Source organism: Aquila chrysaetos, chromosome 22 (assembly GCF_900496995.4).
Source record: "Aquila chrysaetos chrysaetos chromosome 22, bAquChr1.4, whole genome shotgun sequence".
Lineage (NCBI taxonomy): Eukaryota > Metazoa > Chordata > Aves > Accipitriformes > Accipitridae > Aquila > Aquila chrysaetos.
The window spans coordinates 4988551-5010730 of record NC_044025.1 but is presented as its reverse complement, the minus strand read 5'-3'; the positions used below and the strand labels follow the sequence as shown (position 1 = coordinate 5010730).

Sequence of the window (22180 nt, the reverse complement as noted above, 5' to 3'; positions counted from 1 at the left end):
TGTTATTTGGCAGTCTTTGGAGACTGAAACATGCCACCTGATATTGATGAAACTACCTTTACAGAACATGAGATGAATGAATAAGAATGCAAGTTTGCAAAGGTGCCCTTTTAACCATAAACCCTAAATTAAATTTCCAGCAAATCCTTTTAGAGTGGGTCAGCATTCATGTTCTATAAAATGTGGCTCTCAGAATTCAATATAAAAGCTTCCCTTTATAAATCCTATTTATGACTTCCTTCCCTTTTTTTTTTTTTCTTTTTTTTTTTTTTTCCTTAATTACAGCAGAGGGGGATTAGTCAGTGTAAGTCTCCAGGGAGCTATATACAAAGCCATCTCCAAAATTAAACTAAAAGAAAAATGACAGAAGGCATTGAGCTCTGGTAACAGACGAGACTGACTAATCTGAAGAAGCCAGGCAAATTTTCTGGACCACTGTGACTGAATGAGAAAAGGCAAAACTCCAGAAACCTTAACCCTATACCTTTATCTTCTTTATCCATTCTTTTCTAAAAGACAAACATCTAATTTCAATTTAATTACTTCCATTAAGATCTATGAATGTCACCATTTAATGAAGAATGTAAATTTAAATCAGAGGTTATCTTATATAGATTGACGTGAGTGAGAGCCATTTTTCTTCAGTTTTGTTAACTTATTTAATATGAATTTACACATAAATATGGAGCGTCCTTGAAGCATTTTATCTTTTCAGTGCCATAGACAATTTTCAGGTTAGCTACTATTTCCCTTTCTTTGCTTTTAGGACTAAATACATTTTGGTTGAGTTTGAGATTTTGGAGGAAAAACAGAGAGACTTTGTTTAAACATGACTTTTCCTGAAGTTGTGTGTATATCCTAAAGGAATTTAAAGGAATAATTTATTTAAAGAAAATGTTTTTGGTAGGCATGGCTAAATTATACAAATGCACACAGTCTAATTTCACGGTCTTTGTATTTCGGTCTACTAAAGCCGATCAGAGCTTTTCCAGTGGAATGGTGCCCAGCTACAGAAAACAGAATTTGATGTAAAAGAAGCTTTTATAAAAAATGCATCAGAATCAGTGACATTTTGTTTCAGAAAGTATCTGGAAAAGAAGCTTTTTTCAAGTTCTTTAAAAAATTTCTTGTTTCAGAAATTAGTATTCTGAATTTGAAAAGAAGAAATAGGATTTCAACACAGGACATTAAAAAAGTTAAATAACTTGATCCATCTGAGCAGTTTTCATAATTTTGATGATGCTCCAGCTTGGAACACTTTTCACATTACGGATTTTCCCATGGGGAAAAAAATGCTAGTTTCTCTTCCGGCTAAATTCAAAATCCTGACTCTTCCCTAACCCGGGGTAAATCCAGGGCCCCGAGGGCACCAGCCGCCTTCACAACCCTGCTCGGCCTCACCGGGGGCTCCCCGGGCTCCCCCAGCCCCGCCAGGGCCCAGGAGCCCCGCACGGCCCGGCCGGGGGCTCTCAGGCCCTGCCCCGGCCATGCCAAGCCCTGCCCCAGACCACCCTGCCCGGCCGTGGGCCCCGCTGGAGCTGGTCCCCACCCGTGTCCCGGCCGGTCCTCAGCTGTCCCCATCCCCACGGATGGGCCCGAGGCTGCCCCCGCCGAGGGGGTCCCTGCGGGACAGGCGCAGCCCGGCCCTGCACGCCACGGCCCTCGCAGGGTCAGCCCTGTTCGGTGACCGTCTTCCTCAGGGGAGCAGGGTGAATTGTTCACCTTGGGAAGAGCCTGAAATAAGACTACCACAAGGCGACAAATATCCAAAGAGATGGCTGACACCGTCATCATCATCACTATTATTATTATTATTATTATTATTATATTCGAATACGTTACTCACAGAGTCCTGATCTTTGGCATGTGATTGAAACTGGTAACAGGAATGCGGGTGATGTTGTTATTGTTGAGAGTACTGTTAGGAGAAAAAAAAAAAGAGACAAAAGAGAATAACAGATTGGTCAGTTATTTACAGTTCTTTACCAACACACTATTTACAGAAACAGGCTGCTAAAACTCTTCTTAACAAATCTGCCAGGCTGCAAACAGTAAGACACGCTGACCCATACCTCAGACAATTTGTGACATATCATGAAAGATACTGTCAGGGCAAAGCAACCAACAGCTGCACAAGAATGGATGAAGGTTACTATTTACCATGTCTGAGTACCAAGGAGTACAGGAGATGAGTTTTTATCGACAACTGGAACGGACCCCGACTTTTTGGTTAAGCCGCCACTTGCTTGAAAACCTGGTGCAACTTGAGTGGAGGAACATCAAGCTCGCATACTGCAATAGGAAATCTTTGCGCTTAAAGCGCTCACTCTCACACAAAAAGAGAGCTGTTGACTCTCACGGGCTTGTTAACACAGCCAGCTTACATGGACAGACAGCTCAAATTGCCCTTTTGAAAACATACAGATGGATGGGTACCCTTTCTTTGGTTTCCTTATGAAAAAATATATGGGTAGTGGAACGGACTGTAATAAAACATGTCATGACCCAGGCATGTAAGGATTTCTGCTGCTCTATCAAAGCAGAGCTTAAAGAGAAAATGATCTCAGCTGCTGGTAGGGACCCCCTTAGTACTTCTTATGAAAAATGAACTGACTCGATTATCATCAGCTGAGTCTGCTGCTCCCATTTATGTAGCTCCTAATTATATCAATGACTCTCTAGCAAATTAGAAGCTATAAAGATTATCAAGATGGCACAGGAAATGGAAAGCACTCCAACAGGGCATAAGTGCCGTGCTCCAAGTGCACCAAATCTGCAAATACAGTAGCCCAGTTTGTCACAAGATTTGATGGGACCGGCGATGACTCCATTTCCCAGCGTGGCCAGTCCTGCTGCTGGTAGCAGCTGCCTATTTGAAACATGTGGTGTCCACAGCACTACGGCATGGAGCGACCTCTGCTTTATACAAGGGCACAGCACTCCACAGGGTCACGTTGGTAGAAGATAGTGCTTTTGTACATTTGTTTATGTGTTGAAGAAAATACCTGCTGAAGCAACCTAAAGGCACACTACCCTTCCCTGAACTATTTAGTTGTTCCAATGTTATGTATATACATAGGACATTTAATCAAAAGATCTTGAAGAGTTTTACAGAAGTTAACTAGCCCTCTTGGTCACCTGCCAATTTAAAAACTTTTTTACAATTCTGGCTAGAAATCCTTTGGCAAAACCATCATCTACAACATCAGCAGGTTAAAGCTAAATTAGATTATACCCTATTAAGACTGTTTTTCTGGTACACAGGAAGACACACAGGCATACTGGCAAAGCCAGAAGGTTGCAGGGTAACACGGCTATGCGCAGGCACACTCAGGAGAGGTGCGTGAGCAGGCTCTGACGCTGGCAGCAGCGTGTTTGTGTTACTGCTGCACTGCAGAACAGACAGGACAGAACATGACCACTTTGTTAGTAGGATCGTAGCTGGTATTTCAGCATAGTGCTGCACCAGATGGATACACTACTGATCTGGAGCCAGCTTGGGGCTGACATACCCATGGCAGCGAACTGCACCAACAGAGCAAAATTACCCTTCCTTTCCAAATCTGTGAGCAAAGTGAGTCATGTCAGTAAAAGCAAAGTTTTGGAAATCTGGAATCTGCATGCGAAATCTGTTGCCAGAGATCTGTGTCAGTCAAGTCACACATGTTCACACACCAGGCTGATAAGAGCTGTAAGCCTTAGTGCATCATGTCTTATAGTAAAATATATAGTATTCATTCCAGATCCTCTGGAAAATTTGATGCTGCCAAAAATCGGACAAGAAACACATAGCTAAGTATTGGGATCAATGGGTATACAAAATTATGGGTTTGTGTATGCAATTTCTCAGTACTCAAACACAGTCTATTATAAATTTACTGGATAAGATGAAGAAGGAAATACTGTCAACTTCAGAAGTAAACCTGAAAGTAAGCTCTTACAGCTATCAGCCATGTCATTTCATCAGCTGTGCATCACAGTCTGCACATGCACTACCTTACTGTGGCTTCAGCAGTGGAAGTGAACACGAGTATCAGTGTACTTCTGCAGGGCTGAAAAGCTCTACCTTTGGATTCCTGCTAACGTCATGATGACAACATGAATGTCCCACTGTGGCAGTTTATATGGTGCAAAATGAACCTCTCTGTTATGTAATTGCTACTACTTGATTACCTTATTTAGCCAGTGATACAAACCAAAGTCTTTTGTGGACAGTTAGCCAAAACAAGTATGTACAACAATTTCAGAAAGTGAAGAAAACCTCTTAGAAGGGTGTATACATATATACATCAACACAGCCACCTCTCAATATCTATATTTATTTGCTATTTGCATTTGCACATGCATGTTGGGAAGTTCAAACAGGACTCACAGATGGAATTTCTACTTGCACCACCATTATTTTCCATAAACATGAAAATATAATTCACCCTTTGCCTCAGTTGCCTGATACATAAAAATGAGCTATGTGCTTGGTTGGAAGATTTTAGGTATACACTGATAAATAAAAGCCACATGTAAAGTCAACTCACAAAAATTAAATCACATACATAGCTGATGTCTGAATAGGTCACACATGGCACTATAGAAGTCAATGGAAGCCATAGGAATTCAAGGGAGACTTTCTATTGATTGCAAAAGGACATGGATTGGATTCAGGCAGAACAGGACGTGACAGCGAGCTTCCTTCTACGCTAACTGAGGGTAGAGAACACATCCCTGTCTCCCAGTGCAATTCTTCATCTGGATGCAGAAAGGTCAGCCTTTACTTCTGATTTGATGATTCAAAAATATTTTTTGATTTCTTAAAATATTTCTGTTTAAGACAAAGCATTATTCCAATCACATAGTATTTCTACTCACAAAGTATCAGATGAGAGTGGCTCAGGTTTTGCCCCTAATAAGCAAAGGTTTCCCATAATTCATCAACAAATATATAACCCTCCTTCTAAGAATCCTCAGTGCTGAATTAATATACTCCTTAAACACAAATTTCAGGGATAACTCTAGCAGATAGCTATTGTGCAGATGACTTAGTAGCATACTATTTCATTGATATTTAAATGTTAACCATAATGAAGGCAATAAAACATCTATGATAACAGCAATTATTTCAGAAGAAAGAAGGCCAAACACTGCAAAGGCCACTAATTGACAGTGAACTGTCTGCATTACAGCCCAGTTGTAGCTGCAGGAATTTAACCCTGCTGCTCTGGTTGTGCAGAGCACACAGCTCCCACCGCCATAGGAACTATTTGGCTTTCGAATAGGGACATTTTCAGGTAGAGGTATGCTCTAAAGGCATTCTGCAAAGCTTTCTGTCATGCACATGAAGCCTTCCCAGCAATGATTTTTAAGAGTATGTGTCCTGACAGGGGTAAGCACACAATACAGTGGCATTTTTAACACATGAAGGGAAAAAATAAATTCTGCTTCAGTCATCTGCTAGCTGCTCCAAGGCCCCAGTCTCATTTTGATCCAGCTAAGATTCAGATCCATAGAAACAGATGCACAAACACAAGGAAGCTGTAATAAACAGAAAACTTCCAGAATCTTCTGACTCTTACAACATCATATGGGGAAACTTGTATTCAGCTGGGTTTTCCCCAACCTTATACCTCCCACCTCTTCTAGAACCCGATATACCCTTGTCCCTTGAAAAAGCACTGTCCTCTCATTTAGAAGTCCTCTCCCTGTAAAACTGTTCACATCCAAAATGCTGAATCAGGAAACTGAGGTTATAGACAATATTATTTATGCCAGCAAACTTCCCACCTTGGGCCGTGATCCTTGTCAGATCTTGCAAGCTAAGCAGAAGCAGACTGCAGCAGTCCTAAGGATCCTCCAAGGACTACTTGGAAGACGCATAACGTGGGATCAGCAGTCTTCGAGGTGGTACATCCTCCATCGGTATGAACTGTCATATTCCCATTGACTTCAATTTACAACCCCAGAGGAACTGCTCTACTAACTCACTCCTCTGCCAGTTGCCCAAACTGGTTAGAGGCACGCATGGAGCTGCTTTCTTCCTTCTGAAGAATAAAGCTGATTTATAGTCCCTACTAATCAGAATTATTTTAAAGGAAAGAACGCTCACTCTGCAATCCTGTCACGATTTGAAAACAATTACCTATCTCCTTCTTCAAACTTTTTGTGCAAATTTAACTACATGCAGTTGCATTTCTGTTCTCTTCTGACTTGCTCCAAATTCATGTACACCACTGTAGTTCCCTGACAAAAAGTTGTTAATTCCAGGCTCAATGTAATTACTTTAAAATCATTAACCTGTAAAAATGACTGTCCTGTGTGTGTTTTTTTAAATAATATTTATGCATTATTCTTTATCCCTTCTCCACCCTCTTGAATAGGAATACAGGTGTTCAGGACTAGGTGAGAGTCAGAAAAAAATTATACTCTAATGCTAGAAGAAATCACACAATTTTTAAGTAAGATACTTTGGAAAAAAAGGAAAGGATTTAGATTTTGAACCCTAATAATAATACAAGTATTTTACTTTAAAAAGTCAGGAACTCTAAGCATCCTTTCATGTTCCTTGGACTAATTCAGAGAGTAGAAATCCCAGGCTGTCAGATCAATAGTCAAACACTCTCAAATTACAGAGTACACAGAGATTTTGTTTCTCTTACTTGGTGTTCAGTTAATGATATAATTAAGAGAGTATAACGAATATTAGAATGCCTGGTGACTTATTCATCTGGTAATAATACTTTCATTACAATATATCTACCTGCTCTGTTCCAGTTAAGTACTAGGCATGAACCAAAAGGATATTCTGGCAATGATGTCAGAAAAAGTTATACAACATAACAAAATTATCTGAAATATTAACTATTTAATTTCTTCAGTCAGTACTTCAATAACTACATTGTAAAATAGTAACTGTCTTAATGTTTTCCAGTCACATTTCAAGTGGGAAAATACACAGGAGGGTTGGGTTTTTTGTTAAATACACGAGGCTGTTTGATGACAATATCACCTGCTAGATCCCAGCTTAAAAAAAGTTATGGTATCCTATTTTATCATTGGCAAAAGGAAAATCCACTATGCAAACATCCATTTTTCTAACTATGAGGCATTGTCATAATGTACATAGATGACTAGCTGTGCATCAGTACGATACACACAGTGATGCTTCTTATTTACAATCTGAATGGATTAAAATGAAAGCGGAAGGGGAGAACATGTCATATGCTGAAGACGTCCTTTGTTTTTTGACGGTTACAGAGACTGATTTCTTTTCACATTCCATTTCTGCAGCTGATTAGCACAAACAGCTAATCAAATTGAGAAATTATATGGTAGATTAAATTTTTGATTAACACTTTTCCCCAAGCCTTAATAAGCATCTACCATAGTTACTAGAGGTCTGCTGTGCTGGCCATTCAGGTTTTTGATACGTGCCAGGCTGCTTTTGTGTCACATTTGGCTGATAACGGGACATTGCAGCATTTGCAAAATTCTCTGTTAGAAAGAAATATTCAGACCCATTTACTGATAGGTAAATGAAGAAAGAAATCTGAAAAGGCACCAGCTCATTTATTATATTTCTAGTTTTGAATGCCTTTTACATTTGGGCACTAAAGATTCTTTAGAGGCTTCTAACATACACGATTTGATGGCAGGAATCCTGCAAACAACAGTCCTCATTTGGCAGCACATACTTCTATGTGTCTATGGGCTTCACTCTAAGCTAAACAATGATGTTAATTTCCTTTTCCTGCTCAAAACTCTCTCAACACACTCTGGAAAGAACAAGGTGCTGTTACCTCACACTGTGATAAACCTGTATTTTGAAAGTGAGACTTTGAAACGGAGCAGAAAAGCAAACGGGCAAGCCTGGTGGGGAACAGCCGTATCAGGCACTGCAGCACTGGTAGCACTAACAAGTCTAACATTTCCTTCTGTCTCCTTCAATTACACCACTGCTTTATCACAGTATGCTCGTTGGCTGTGTATGTAATCCATGTGTTGTGTGTCCGTAACACCATGTAATTGGGCCTAATGCAAGATTATTATCTATGTGCATGCAATGGATAGCTACAAATGGTGCATCTGCAGGCTTGTAACATTCCCAAGAGTGAATTACTGTCATACTCCCCGATTACTGCTTCTCCCACAACTGCCATGGTTTCCAGGCTTCCTATCCCCAGTGCAACTATACATCCAGTAAATGAGACCGGAAAATTTATTAAGACTTAACCAAGGCATCTCTAAACATAATTAGGCCTCTCATGTAAATAGTTTTCTTGATAATGTTATTTCTGTTCAGAAGTGGGTGAACTGATGCAAAAAAAGACTGAGCGGCTCACCCCAAGTTGCCAGTGGAGCTCAGAAAGGAACACAACAGTCTGGCCCTGGCAGTGACAGAAAGACAACTTCTCCAAGACCCCAAAGCTTTGCGGAGGGAGTGGAGCAAGTAAATAACAGTATGTGAAGGAATCTTTTCACAGTGTACATGTGGACTGAAACAGTTGAATCGATGCAAGATTAGACATCTCCATCAGTATTTATACCCATAAAGAAGAGGATCTTGGGGTCTGTCTGAAATACTAGAGTTGAAACATGAATTTGGGTGACTGCATTAGCAGCAAAATTTAACACTAACAGAACCTTAGACCTCTGCGTTAGCAGATTCATATCACTTACCCTTAAACCTCTCTCCAACTACAGAAAAAGCCATCGCAAAGGGAAAAGAAATTCTCTGTTCCTTGTATTCAACAAGGGTTAAGCAAAACAGTAACAGGTTTAAATTTCAGAAAGGGGAATTTTGATTAGATATAGGGGAAATGGTTCTTACAATAAGAACAGAAAAAATACAGAAAAGAGCTGTTACAGAGTGTGCAGCCATCAGCAGCAGAAGCGTGTAATAAAAGACTAAATGAATCCCTAGCAGGAATGGCATGGGACTCGATGGTCCTGCCCTAAGGTGGGACAATAGATGACAACTTCAGACGCCCTCCAGCCCTTACGTACCCCCTAATATAACTAACAGCAGGGGCATTTTACCAATTCCAAAAAGTAAATCTAAATCTATTTTTAGTAATAAAACCAGGCCTTGAATTTTATACACTGCCATAATTAATGTTTGTAATTAACTGAGATTGTGGGGTAAAAGGAGCTCTATTTTCAATTGCTGTAAAGAGCTATTTTTCACACAGGTCAGAAGGAATTTGCATTAAATTAAATATTTACTGTTTCTCATGGCCGCTGATGAAAAAGCAAAATGGCTTTGGCACTCTATCCCTCAACACTGAGCACAGTCCTCACCCTCGACTTTCAAGGCATCCAAAATTTGCTCTTTAGGCAAGGTCCAACACTCAACTGGATCTCTTCAGAGTTTTGGTGAGTCCTGAGTGCCTCTTGTACTCAATCCTTTGATCTCCCCACAGACTGTTTAAGTTAAAGCCCACAACTACCATGTGGGCATATAATGAAAGCAACTGATGCTGCACTGATTAATCCATTACTCTCAACTGTTAGAAAACATAATGATCTCACAAGGGGCCTTATTCACTGACATACAGCAGTAGAGCTCTGATCTGACACCTCAAATTAGCAGCAAAAGCAATAACAGCTGGGTTTTTGTCTCAATATTTGTACCCAACTCTAAAATGAGTTGGCACTATACGAGTGCTATTTTTAAACACAATGTTAGCCCAGGCAAATAATCTTCTAAATAGTCTCCAGGTGACACGTAAAATCCACTGAAATAAATAAAAATAACTAGTTGCCAGTTTGTGGTTTCTGTTCTAGTATTAGTCTTTTGCTGATGTGTTCACAAATGTTCTCATCACAGCAACATGAGAGGCTCTAGCATTGTTAACTTGGGAGGCTGACATCAGAAATATGACTAGTCTCAAGGATACAGAGAAAAGAAAATGTTCTTTTTATAACTGTATGAAAAAATAAAATAAATAAGCTTAGATGGAATTATGCACAAAAGTGCCAGCAGTGTTTACTGCTACAATTGCCTGATTCTTCCCATTCTGTGGCTGATTCTAATTTGCATATAACTGTCAGATTTTAACTATTAAAATTATTATAAAGGCCAGATGTTTACGGCAGATTTTTTTTTCCCCTTGAAGGAGTGAGATTACTTTCAAAAACATCAGGCTTTGGGGAAATTGGGTTATTACAATAAAAAATTCTTTGTTTAAAATGCCTGTGTTGTCACCCAGCAAGAACCAGGGTGATCACATTTGCCTACAGCAATAACTTTAGGGCATATTACCTTAAGTCCTGTAATTGCTGCATTAACTTTCCCTAGAGACTGGCTGTGCCTTAGCTGGAGTCTCTGAGACTGGCGAGGTCAGGAGCTGAGGCTAAGAGCAGAGGAGAGGGAAAGACAGGACCAGCAGCTAAGAACATGGTTGGGCAAGCTATCTGGGTAAAGAGATTGGGACTAGGAATCAGTGCAAATGGGTAAAAGAGGCTGAAAAATATCATACAGGCCTGTACAATCGAAGATTGTATTGTTGTATGTATACAAGCAGGAGCAAAATTAAGGATGCTGGTGACTGATGTTTGGTGACTGATGCTCAAACCTTTCTAGTGTTATCTTTAGCCCTGCGTTTATGTTGTATGTGCACATATGTATCGTTATGCCTGAATTTACTTACTTACACCAACACGCAAATAAATAAAACATGCTAAAACAAGATAAAGTAGAAAATAGAAGAATAGAATAGAATAAAATAAGCCAAGATAAGGTAAAATAACATATAATAAAGGTTATACAGAGAATGAGGGTACACAATTCATCTAGGTTGTGGACTTTTGTTAGATGTTATGTCAAGAACGTCATTCGCATGGTCTTACATGAAACGTTTTACCACTTGCCCTTAAGGAAGACTGCTCTTTCTATATACAGAAAACCATATCTATTTTTGCACACAATCAAATCACCTCTATTAACTGTACAAAATACAGGTACCAGTTGCAACCCCCAATTCTTTCTAACGCCTATGCCCAGTGAGAGTTGAAAAAGCTTTTTAGAGAAATTTCAATCAGCTGTTCAATCTCCTGCATGACATTCTAATTCTACGCAGAAAATACAAATTCAGTTCAGCCTGAACGGAAATTTTAGTTATAAAAGCATTGGTGCAAAGACAAAAGAATGCAAGCTGAAATTATTCTGCCACTGCTTTATTTTTAAATTAAGGATTCTCCAATGAGTTATATTTCTAGACTCAAAAATGGCACACGAAACACTGCCTTCACTTTTTTTTTGAATCAAGAAATTTTCTCAAGTCTTTCCCCAAAGGCTACATATTTTTCAGTTTACTGTATTGGGAATGACTGCTGTGGCTCTAAGTCCCAATTACATCCATGATTTTCTGTAAGTATTTGGACTCAGAAAAAGAAAAGTATTTCTGCAAATACTGAATAAATGTTTTACATCATCAGGGTGGTTTTGATGTTTCTCTATGGTATCTAATTTCCAGGGCTGATATTATTGCCTAGAACCACTGGGAACAAGTCCAATTATCATAATACCCAAACCAATGCCCACTGAAATCAGTGCAAGTCCTGTTGCTGACTTCAGCAGAGTGTGAATCTAGTCCCTGCAATCTATTTATTTAGGTGCAGATTTTCACAAGAGCCATAGCGAATGAAAATATAATTGTATTCAATTTCAACTCACCTAAATTTTGTTTTATAGATTCATTTGAAAATCTCTTGTTTAATGAATTAATATAATGAAATTACTAATAGAATTATATTACTTTAATATAAATTAATTGTTAAATAGATACTTTTTTTTTTTTTTAAGGTTAGACAGAGATATCTCTTACTAAATATGGCTCTTGGTGTTATCCAACTGCATGTATGTCAATTACTTCAGTTTATGGATTCTGTGTTACTCCTGCCAAAATCAGTGGAAACTGGATTGAGTTCTCGCTGCATACAGAGGTCTGAAAGCCTGCTGAACTGTCTTTATGAAAAGGATGAAAAAGAATCAACAAGACAGAGTCAGATCATACGAATCGTAAGTTTGATGCATCAGTACTTCAGCAAAATAAAACAGTTTCTCAGGTTCCTGCCTGAACGGTTGTTTCTGTTTAGTCCTTTCTGAAGCTAAAGCAGTCTTATAAACATAATCCAAACTATTGCAGTCCAACTCTATAACTTGAAAGGAGCAAGAAACTTTTGCCATTTGTTCAGGCTGAAGGCATTTAATGAAGGAGATTTCCAAGGTAAAAGGTGTCAGCATCCAGTCAGTTGAGTGCTGTGGTTTTCTTACAGGACTCCACCAAAAGAAATTCTAAAGAAACTGATTAAAATTGGATCAGAAAGGAACAGTATCATTCTTCAAAACTGTGTTTTAATTTGCCCCATCCCGAGTACACTGCAACCTTAATGCTATAACCTTATGGTAAAAGCCTCTATTTTGATAGACTTCCCTACCATAATGAACATATCCTTTTCGTACTTGTCAGTGTAACACACCCAGGAACAGAAAAGCTATTCCAAGTGGCAGATAGAAATTAGTCGTCTTTTCAGAGCTAGAGAAAGTGACAAAAAATGGACTTCTACATCCATTGTAAGGGGCTAAGTGACAATATTCAGTCTCTTTGGGACAGTCATTGTGCCAGCCTGATGCCACTTCATCAACTGCCGCAATGCGGCACTGCCTGCGGGACTGCGGATTCCTGCAAGTCCCATGCTGACCACTAGGACCAAAGGAGGGATGAGCTGGCAAATCCCATGTATGCAGCAGGCAGCTGCTTGAGAAGTATAAATATAACAACGAATAGAAGTGACAGTGGCCACAGTTTAGCCGGGGCTTCTGTGTGTCAGTGCAAAAGGTTCTACAAAAGCTTTTTAGGAGGCAGGCAACTGGCGTCCATGGAGAGTGGGCTGCCAGAACCACTGGTTTCCATTTCCCTCCAATGGCAGACCTACCAGGTCCTGCAGGCAAAATAATGCCCCTTATTCCTCTTGCCAGAGGACCCCCCCTGATTTCAGGAGCCTGGTGTCTCAGCTGCCCCTTGGCTCCCAAGGCCATTGGCATTGCCACTGGGAGAAGGCAGCGGGAAGAGATCTTTCATAGTTCCAGCAACACGACAACGGGCATGGTGTGGCACAGAACCGCAAAGGCAATTCTCAATGTTTGACAGCAGAGGAAGGAAAAGAAGCAAATCTTTTAAAGAGGGAGCTTCACCTTTACTGCCAAAAGTGCACCCTCAAAATGCAAGAGACGCAGACCATATCTGTGGAATAATTTTATATTCTACAGTATGTGATGCCCCTACCTGCAATTCATACATGCTAGAAATTAAGACTAATATATAGGCTTGTATAAATGCACATGAATGAAATAGGGAATGTGTGATATACACATTCTGTGAATTTAGACTTGCATGTATGAACAGTTGTTAAGGAAAAGTTACATCTATAGAGGAAATAAATGTTTTGAAAGAACAAAGAAAACACGTAGTTCCTAGACAAGGGCAATTGCATGTTTCTTGGTGAAGCTGGAAAGGGATCTGCTTTCCATCAGGATTTTCTTTTAGTAATACATTAGACAGCACTTGTGTGCATCACACAAGAAAAAGGTCAATATGTTTAAAAACACCTATCTTTCCAATTTTTAAATTTCTCCCAAACACCACCTGCCCATGAGAAGCAGCAATACCTGCTTATATTCATGCATGCGTATGCAATACAGCTACGAAACCGTAACAATTTGAATAGCAAATACTCACAGTGTTTCATTTGCGTTCAGTCCAAAGAGTGAAAAAGTGCAAAATAAAATACACACAGGAAAAAATTCGAAGCACTCATGATCTGTTCAGGAATATTCTACAAGCGCTAGAAGTAGCTAAATAAAAGGAGTCAGTTGTTCTCCATATACAGCTGTTTCTCTGTAATATCTGCATGCATACAAAATAAAATATAACTGCCATTGTGGATGGTCTATCCTAACTGTTTCAGCCTAAGTATTAGCTGAAGTGCCTCACCTGATCTCTAACGCCCTAGCCGTGGACGGGAAGACAGGGTGTCTTGCAGATAAAATGGACCCAACCCTTTTAAGACATCATTGAAATTGCCCAAGGAGCCAGTAAGAAGCTTGGGTGCTTGCGGAGTGGACTACCCCCCTCCCCAGAGCCCGCCCAGCCCGCAACCTCCTCTTGCACCAACGGGGGCTTCTCAGCGGCCTTCAAGCATCGTCGCAGAGATGCTGCATTGCGGCAATTTATCGATCACGGTAGCCAAGTCCAAAGCTGAAAGCCATGAACAAGATCTGCTTTCCCACCCTCCCTTCGCCCAACGAAGCATTTTTGGTGAAAGACACCATCTAAGATTCTAATGGCAAAAGATGCAAAAGCAAATCTAAATTACCAATCTGGCGAACAAAGACGTTGTTCAGTATATGCTCCTACATCCTTTTAACACAGCCATCACCCTGTCTTCCACAATGTTCTCTTCTATTTTACCCTCAAATAAATCCCAGTCTCAGCCATAGTCTGGCACTTTCAAGCCACAGACATCTCATGCCACCTAGCACCATGAAGACAAGAGGGATGCATGCAATTTTTAAAAATTAATGGCACTACTGTTCGTTGTTTCCCTCAATGGCTTTATGTAGCCACCTCATTTGATGCTCTTTCAACCGACCAAGCTATTTTCTGGGGTATCTCTAAAATACTCAAGAGCAACATGGTATATCACAACAAAGGTTTCTGGATGACCTTACAGTGTTTTAAAATTTGTTTCTAAGGCTCTGCAGATGTCCTAAGTGTGGCTATCCATCACTCGTACATACTAAAACAATGCATTTGGATTATTCACCCCAAACAGAAACTTAAGAAATGTAATTCCCCTTCAGAAGTATTGAACCAGTTAACATGAAATTGCTTCATTTATGATAACTAAATTAACATAGAAATTGTGATTATTTGGCTTCAAATTACTTTAAAATTGTTTCATACTTCCGCCCTTAATGCAGCCCTTAAATTTTCTTTTTTCTTAAACAGAGAACTGGATATGCTGCATAAAGAAAGTCTAATTTACACCAATCATATGCCTTGTTTTTTAAAGTTTTAAAAATTATTTTTCCTGATTTAACCATAACATACATGCTCTTTTCATCATATATACTTACATTATATACATAACTTTGTCAACAGCAGGAAAAAAAGACACTATTTGATTTTTAGATCAGAAGCATCTACCCAAGCATTTTTTTCAGGTGCAGATGTAATTATCTACTTCAGTTACAAGCTAACTGTCTACATATTACTGTTTTGATTTCTAATTTACTATAGATACAATATTATTGTCGCAGCTAAAAACATTGGATAATGCTAATAACAAGTAATGCATAGTACCCTGATCCCAGCAGCTACAGTTTAAGGTTAAATATCTGACACAGTGCTTGAAGTGGTAGACCAACAATTCTGCTATACAGAGCTCCCATCATAATTTCACTCTCTCTTTGCAGAGAAACCAGGCTTTTGAGTCCTCTCTTTTATAAAGACTGGCTACAGCGCAGAGCCTTTGTCTATATTGTTCTACCAGCACAGCAGAGGGACAAAAGCTACCTCTGAAAAAGACAAATCATTTATACCACTACAGGTCATAAACAATACCTTTAATTGCACACAGAAAAAAAAGAAGGTAATCATTATGTGTTTTGAAACATTTTTTAAATCAACATATTTTGCTGTTGTGGTGATTGACCCCACAGCAAGCAGGAGTTCCCGCATTCACCACCAATACATCCAGCTATTGTAGTATCATCATCCAGCTGCTTTGGGGAGTCATATAAACAATGAATTGCAAATTATGGCATAAAATGACTACTGATCTACCTTGAACTTGTTACTTTCCCTCAAGAACTCTGTCATCACCTCAACTTTATCTTTTATTCCCATCATAGTCTTCAGCTCAGCTTTTGGTTAAGGTGTTGAGCCGCGCGTCTGCGTTACATACACAGTTGAGTGTCCTCTGGATTAAGTCGTTCACATTCATTTGACTTTCAACAGTCAAAATGCTTGTTCTACATCTTTTATATTACTGACGAGGAAACTATATTAGTCAAAGGGGAGGGAGGGCAGGTCACAAGATGAGCAGAGCAGAGCATGCAAATGAAACAATATCATGGGAGAGAAGGTTTGCCGGAATGTCTCCTGGAGTTTTGACTTTGGAGTCTCTCAGAGAAGTGACTGCAGCACCAAAAAAGGGCTTACACTACACAAGCCATAAAACTGGGCTTCCTCAAAAAGCATATTGGTCAGTGATTCATGAAACTAATAATTCTAACCTGGCACTGCTCTTATCTTGATAAGTTCTGCAGCCCGCACGGCTCCAGGCTATTCTGAAAGGGAAAAAAACCCTCCAACCTAACGGGAGTAGGAAAGGAGAATGAGCACAGCATTCAACTACTACATATGCTCCAGGAGGGGGAAAATCCATCTTTTCTAAATATGTAATATAATTAGGCATCCACACTGAGGATTGATAGAAATGTTCATCAATTTGCTGGGACGTGCCTGGAATACTGCAGGATTAGCAAAATCATTGATCAATGAATTTATGCAAATATATTCTCCCCATAAAGAGAGAGTTACATTACATCTGTAACAGGCATCAGTGATTTTCAGAGGCCCTCTCTTGCCCGCTCTTATTTTATCTCAGCTGGTCTTTGATATAAGGCCTGTCACCACAGTGCCATCTGGATAGTGTTCCTTTCACTATGCTGTACTTCCAACCTCACATTTTGTAGTATGTTATAGAACAGAGGTTACCTCAGATTTCATCTCCATATCTTGAGCAATGACACCAGATCTCCCACCGACGTGTATCAGCAAATAATGACATTTCTTATCGAGCAATCATGTAAGCACCTCATCTTTCCTCCATCAATTCTTTATGGTAATTATGCACCTTATTTCACTACGGTCCATTGGGGGTGCAGTATTTTTCTAAAAGTTCTCCAGAAAAAGGCATTTCTGTAGTTAATCTTATCTCCAACTGATTTATATAACAGAAACCTTCTAATAACAGCAGCCAGGTTCTTCAGCAGCATTCCTCCTTCCCTTAAAGACCTACAGCGATACAGGAGGCAGGAAGAATGGGATGGGTATAAACTACAGGACAGTCTAGTAAGTAATGGAGTAAAGAAAAATAGAAATTATCATTTGTCCACTGATACCTCTATACTCTGGGTGCACTGCTTCTCAATTGCCAAACTGACTTTTGCTCTTCCTCTGGCATAACTTGATTGCCCGTGATAGAAGCTCAACGTGGAAAACTGAGGATACTCTTAGAAAAGCCAAACTCCTTGTTTTTCACCTAATTTCACCTAACTGGTAGATACTTCATTTACTCATATACTGCCAATGGTTACTCCCTTCAGTTTTGTTCTTATGACACGTATTATGTACATGCAGACTGATGAAATAACTAACGATTATAAATTCATTTTATTCATTTACATACATTTGAGCTAACATATACCCTTGGGTAAAAAAAGAAAACAAAACAAAACACACAAAAAACCCCCAATCATTTTAATTCTACTGTACTAAAACAGCTATGCACATTTTAAATAGAAATCTCATTTTCATTATTGCATTTAGGTATTTTGGTATCAGTTATAGGAACACAATTTACAGAGTTCAAATTTTATCCTGATTGCCTCAACCGATCATAATTTCCAGCAAGACAGAGGAGGAAATCATATTTATGTGGCATTTTCAAGCTTTCATTAAGCAATGACATCTCATATATTTAGAATTATGTCATGACTTTCGCTCCCTGACTCTCCAGGTTGGGAAAGCAAATAAAAATCTTCTATCTAGTTAAGATATGCCCAGAATAGCATTTTGCAAATAAGTAAAGCTGACTATATAACTGAGTGTTCAGCATACAGAAGACAACCCTAGGAACGATTAAAACCTGGCTGTAGCAAAAAATAATGATTCATGTTCAGAAAAGTTCTTAAAAGTTTGCTAGGACAAAAGGTAGTGTGTATTATAAGCACAATCATCCATGACATCTCTATCAGAAATTGCAGATTACTAATTTTTTTATGAAACAGAATCCTTTATAAAAGGAACGCATTGGATTGAAAGAGGAAAGCATGAATAACCCTATTCCACTTGTAAAATGCTTGCAATGACTGGATGTGTCAGACAACGTACAGAAGAACAGGGGATGTGGACCGCAACTGGTCTGACAGATCGTGCTGTGTCCCACTGAACACGACTCAGCACCGAATGAGAGTTCGAAAGAAACCAGCGCGTGGCACTTGTAGCTGTGTGCTTTTCTGGGCTTTTGTTGTGGAGCAGGAAGAAGAGGGAGGCACAAACATTTGGAGAGAAAAGGCTATATATACAAACACTGACAGAAGAATTTCAATTTCTAAGACTCCTATTATTTTCATTTTAAGATTTCAGGGATGGAAGGGTGGTGTGTCTTAACTTATGTTTACACTTTACAATCTGAAAAATTAACTTTTTTTTTTTTTAAGATCAAATATTTAGGGCTCATTTGGAATGAAAGTTACAACTTAAAATTGCTGTGAATATTTGGGTGACTGTACTTGCACTTCTTCAGTATTACTTGTGAGTGAATTATCATGATTTTTCACACTAAAGTGCCCAGAGTTGAATGGCGGATTCCTCCGTGCATAGTTTGTTGCTGCAGACTCAATGACAGAGTCACTGCTCATTCATTTAAAAAAGCAGGTGAAACTCAGGAAAGAGGATTTTCAGGCTCAGAGATATTTTATGAAGGACCTACAGCAATTAACATGACTAACAACAAATAAAACCCAAAATCATTCCGTAGCTCTGTACAGCACGAACTCATTTGCTTTCTGTAATAGAATACTATCCGCAGACCTCCTAGGATTAGCTCTGGGTATGATAAAATCTTTGGGGTTTGGGAATTTTTTTTACAGAAAATCTGCAATGAACAAAATGTGTTCAAGCTCCAGTCCCTCTGGCTATCATTATAAAGTAGGAGGAAAAACAGCTTTTACAATATAAAACAAGGAAAATGCTCCACCTAAGTTGCCAACAGTGACTCGTAATTCTTTCTGTCCTGTCCACATGGCACAACTGCCATGTCACCACAGAGTTTTCAAGCTACCCTAGTGAGGCAAAACAATAATAAATAAATTAAAAGGATTTTTTGCTAAATTGAGTTCTGTATCTTACTGAGAAATGGATCCTAAAACCGCAAGTATTGTTCAGCACTTCCAGTCTAATGACAATAGCATGTTCATTCACTCAATATTACTAGTATAACCAGTTTGACTGAGCTTGTTGAACCACCTTGAAATTAATTCCTTTTATTCATGTATCCTTAGAGACTGAAGGTGAAATTCTGAGCCCTGAAAGAGTTTTAAATCCCATGCTTCATAATTTTGGACATTTGGAAATGAAGCTATGGACTAATTTCTAATCTACAAAGGATATGAACGTTGTATTGCCACACACCATAAGGAACACTAGACAATTATTTTGAAGACTTCTTTGGGGTTTTTTTTGGTTTTGTTTTGTGAGGTTTTTTTAATAATTTTTAAACGTGCTTACAGCTACACTAATCATATTTCTAAATAATAACTGTTATTGCCAGATATTGCTACAGGACATAACTAAAAATTAAGCAGAGCAGAAAACCTTCTCCTACTAAAAATGACGCGTTAGTTAGTGAAAGTTTCACACCAATTTTCTTCAACTTTCCTGTGCATTCCTATTCCAACAGGTCATAAGTTAGTTAATAACTTTTGCCACCCCTTTACAAATACATGCCTCTTTTACATTTTATTGCTCTTTCAGTGGTTGCACACACCTTTCTGTCTTGGAACGCAAGAACAAACCCACTGAAATATGCTTTATCATCTTGCAAAAAGGGGGAAAGGCAGTATGTCAACAAGAAAAATCCCTATTTTATCAACAAATTAAAACTACAACCTTTATGGGAAGCCATACAAAAAATCTGACACGAAATTGAACAAAAGCAGCCCCAGTGCAAAACTACCAAGAAACAATGTTTAAGTAAGCGTGTCAGTTCTGCATGTAATTTCTCAGACATTATTTTCTCCTTGCCGCAGGGGCAAAGACAACCAGCATAAGGCACCAAAGCACTTTAAACTCAACATTTTTGCAGCTTTTTAACGCAAAATTCAGTCACCAGTAGCACTTGGCACTGCATTATGGTCTACATAGGTCAGATCATAGGATCAGGGACATCTTTTGGGACATTTGAAACATGGAAGCTCATAAAAGAAGTGATCAAAAGACTGTTTGTATTGGGAGCCGCTGTCAGTGCCTTGGTCTGATCCAAGCTTCAGCTGAAGTTAGCAACTCATTGCACCATGTCAAGTATTGAAATTAGTCACAAATTTCAGTCTTGTTTTCGTCTCTGCCTCTGTGCTATTTGTTGGTACAGGAACGTATTCATAACACAGAAAAAGAAAATAAAAGTAGTAAATGAAAACAGCTTGTTGATAAGCAGAAATAAGTAACATGGTCCATGGAGTGCTCTTCATTTTGAAGGATAACTGCACAACTTCCTTCTCTTCCTACATCTACCAAATCACCAAGCTCCTTGCACTCATGTCTTTTGAGGAATTCAAGGTGAATGAAAACTGCAATCCAGAAACCAAAGTGCTTTTAAAGAAAGTGTTCTTAATTTATTTTTTTGAGTAGTGCTAAGCATTTTGTATCTGCCCCGAGTTTATCTACAGAATTTAGAATTCTGTAGACGTGCGGGAGTGCAGAGAAAAGGTGCAGAAATGTAAACATTTGATATCAGAAAGGTCACAAGATTTCAGTAAGATAAAGAAGAAATACACTATTTGGTACCCTTGCGAACTGTTCAAAGAGATAATTAGATTAATTTTTGTCAGAATCATTAAATATTTTCTACATATTGCATTACAGGTTAAAACATATCTGCATAAAATACATAGTGGGTGTGAAAGGATGAAATTTGGTTTCACTTGTTAATATTCTTTGATGGTTCAAATCGCTTTAATTTTTTAACATTTATGACTTTTACACCTGAGGATATGATATTCTCTGGGGCATGAGCAAATTTATTTTGATAGATTAAATGCTCAAACTTTCTTTGAAGAAAAACTTGGGAAAAAATTCAGATTAAGTTGGAAGTATAAAACTCACATTTTGCGACTGCAAGAAAAATACCTTTAGAAATAGATACTATCAAGATATTTTCTCATCTGTTAGAATTAAGATTGATTTTTCCTGTAGTAGTATGTCTGTGCTGAAAATTAAAAATGCATTACAGAACTGATTATGATGTATTTTATATATCCTCCTCTTCTCCCACCCACAAATAACTGGCATAGAATTAATCAATTAAACTCAGAGAGGTAAATAAACTAATTCAACTTTTACTACATCCTGGGGAGAGGGCATGCATTCCCAGCAACTTTTTCAGAGCCTGCAGAACTCGGTATATTACAAAAAAGGCTCTATTTATTGTCCAGCCTATTTTAGTGAAAGTTATAGCACAGTCTACTGTCAGTGGAAGACTGATTCACTCTCCACAGATATGGAAAATCAGTCCATCAAAAAAAAAAAAAAAAAAAAAGTCAATTTTGTAGGAGTTCATGGGGTTTTTTTCTTCCTTTCTTTCACCACACAGTAGACTTTTCAATCTGACAGACAAGTAAAACTTTATAGTGGTAACACATGACTTTTCCTGAAAAGTGCCATTAATATAGAATTCAAACAATACTCTTGATAGCATAAGTTCCCAGATAAGAAACTCTGCAGATACCTCCTGTTAGCTCAATATAAGCAACACACGCTATCTGATCAATATCAATATCCCAGCCTGGGAGAGCGAGGGGCCAAAGGTATCTCAGCTGACGGTGACAGACAAACATGCACAGCCACCACTCCCAGGTCCCTCAGAAAGCTGAACTTGCTTCTGCTGACACTGATGGCAAAACTCCTTTGAGCATCACTACAAGGTGGGTAGAGCCCTTGGGGAAGAATTCCCTATATTATCACACATGTATTCAAAACCACTGTGATGCGTGGCACAGCAACCGTCTATAAAGCCTGTTGTTTTGCCTGTTCTCAGAAGCCAAAGACAGTGTCTTAAGTCTGCTGAACCTCCAGGTGACAGGACTGTGAGGCAGGTGCTTACTTCAACCATCTACCATTTG

General features: G+C 38.9%; 1 protein-coding gene across 1 annotated transcript in view; it reads right to left on the bottom strand.

Moving 5' to 3' along the window:
* The window catches only part of SLIT3 (slit guidance ligand 3), a 536791-nt gene that overhangs the window by 210741 nt on the left and 303870 nt on the right, over positions 1 to 22180 (bottom strand). Inside the window, 1 exon segment of the mRNA XM_029998071.2 lies at positions 1847 to 1918. Within this exon segment, the coding sequence (XP_029853931.1) occupies positions 1847 to 1918 (72 nt within the window).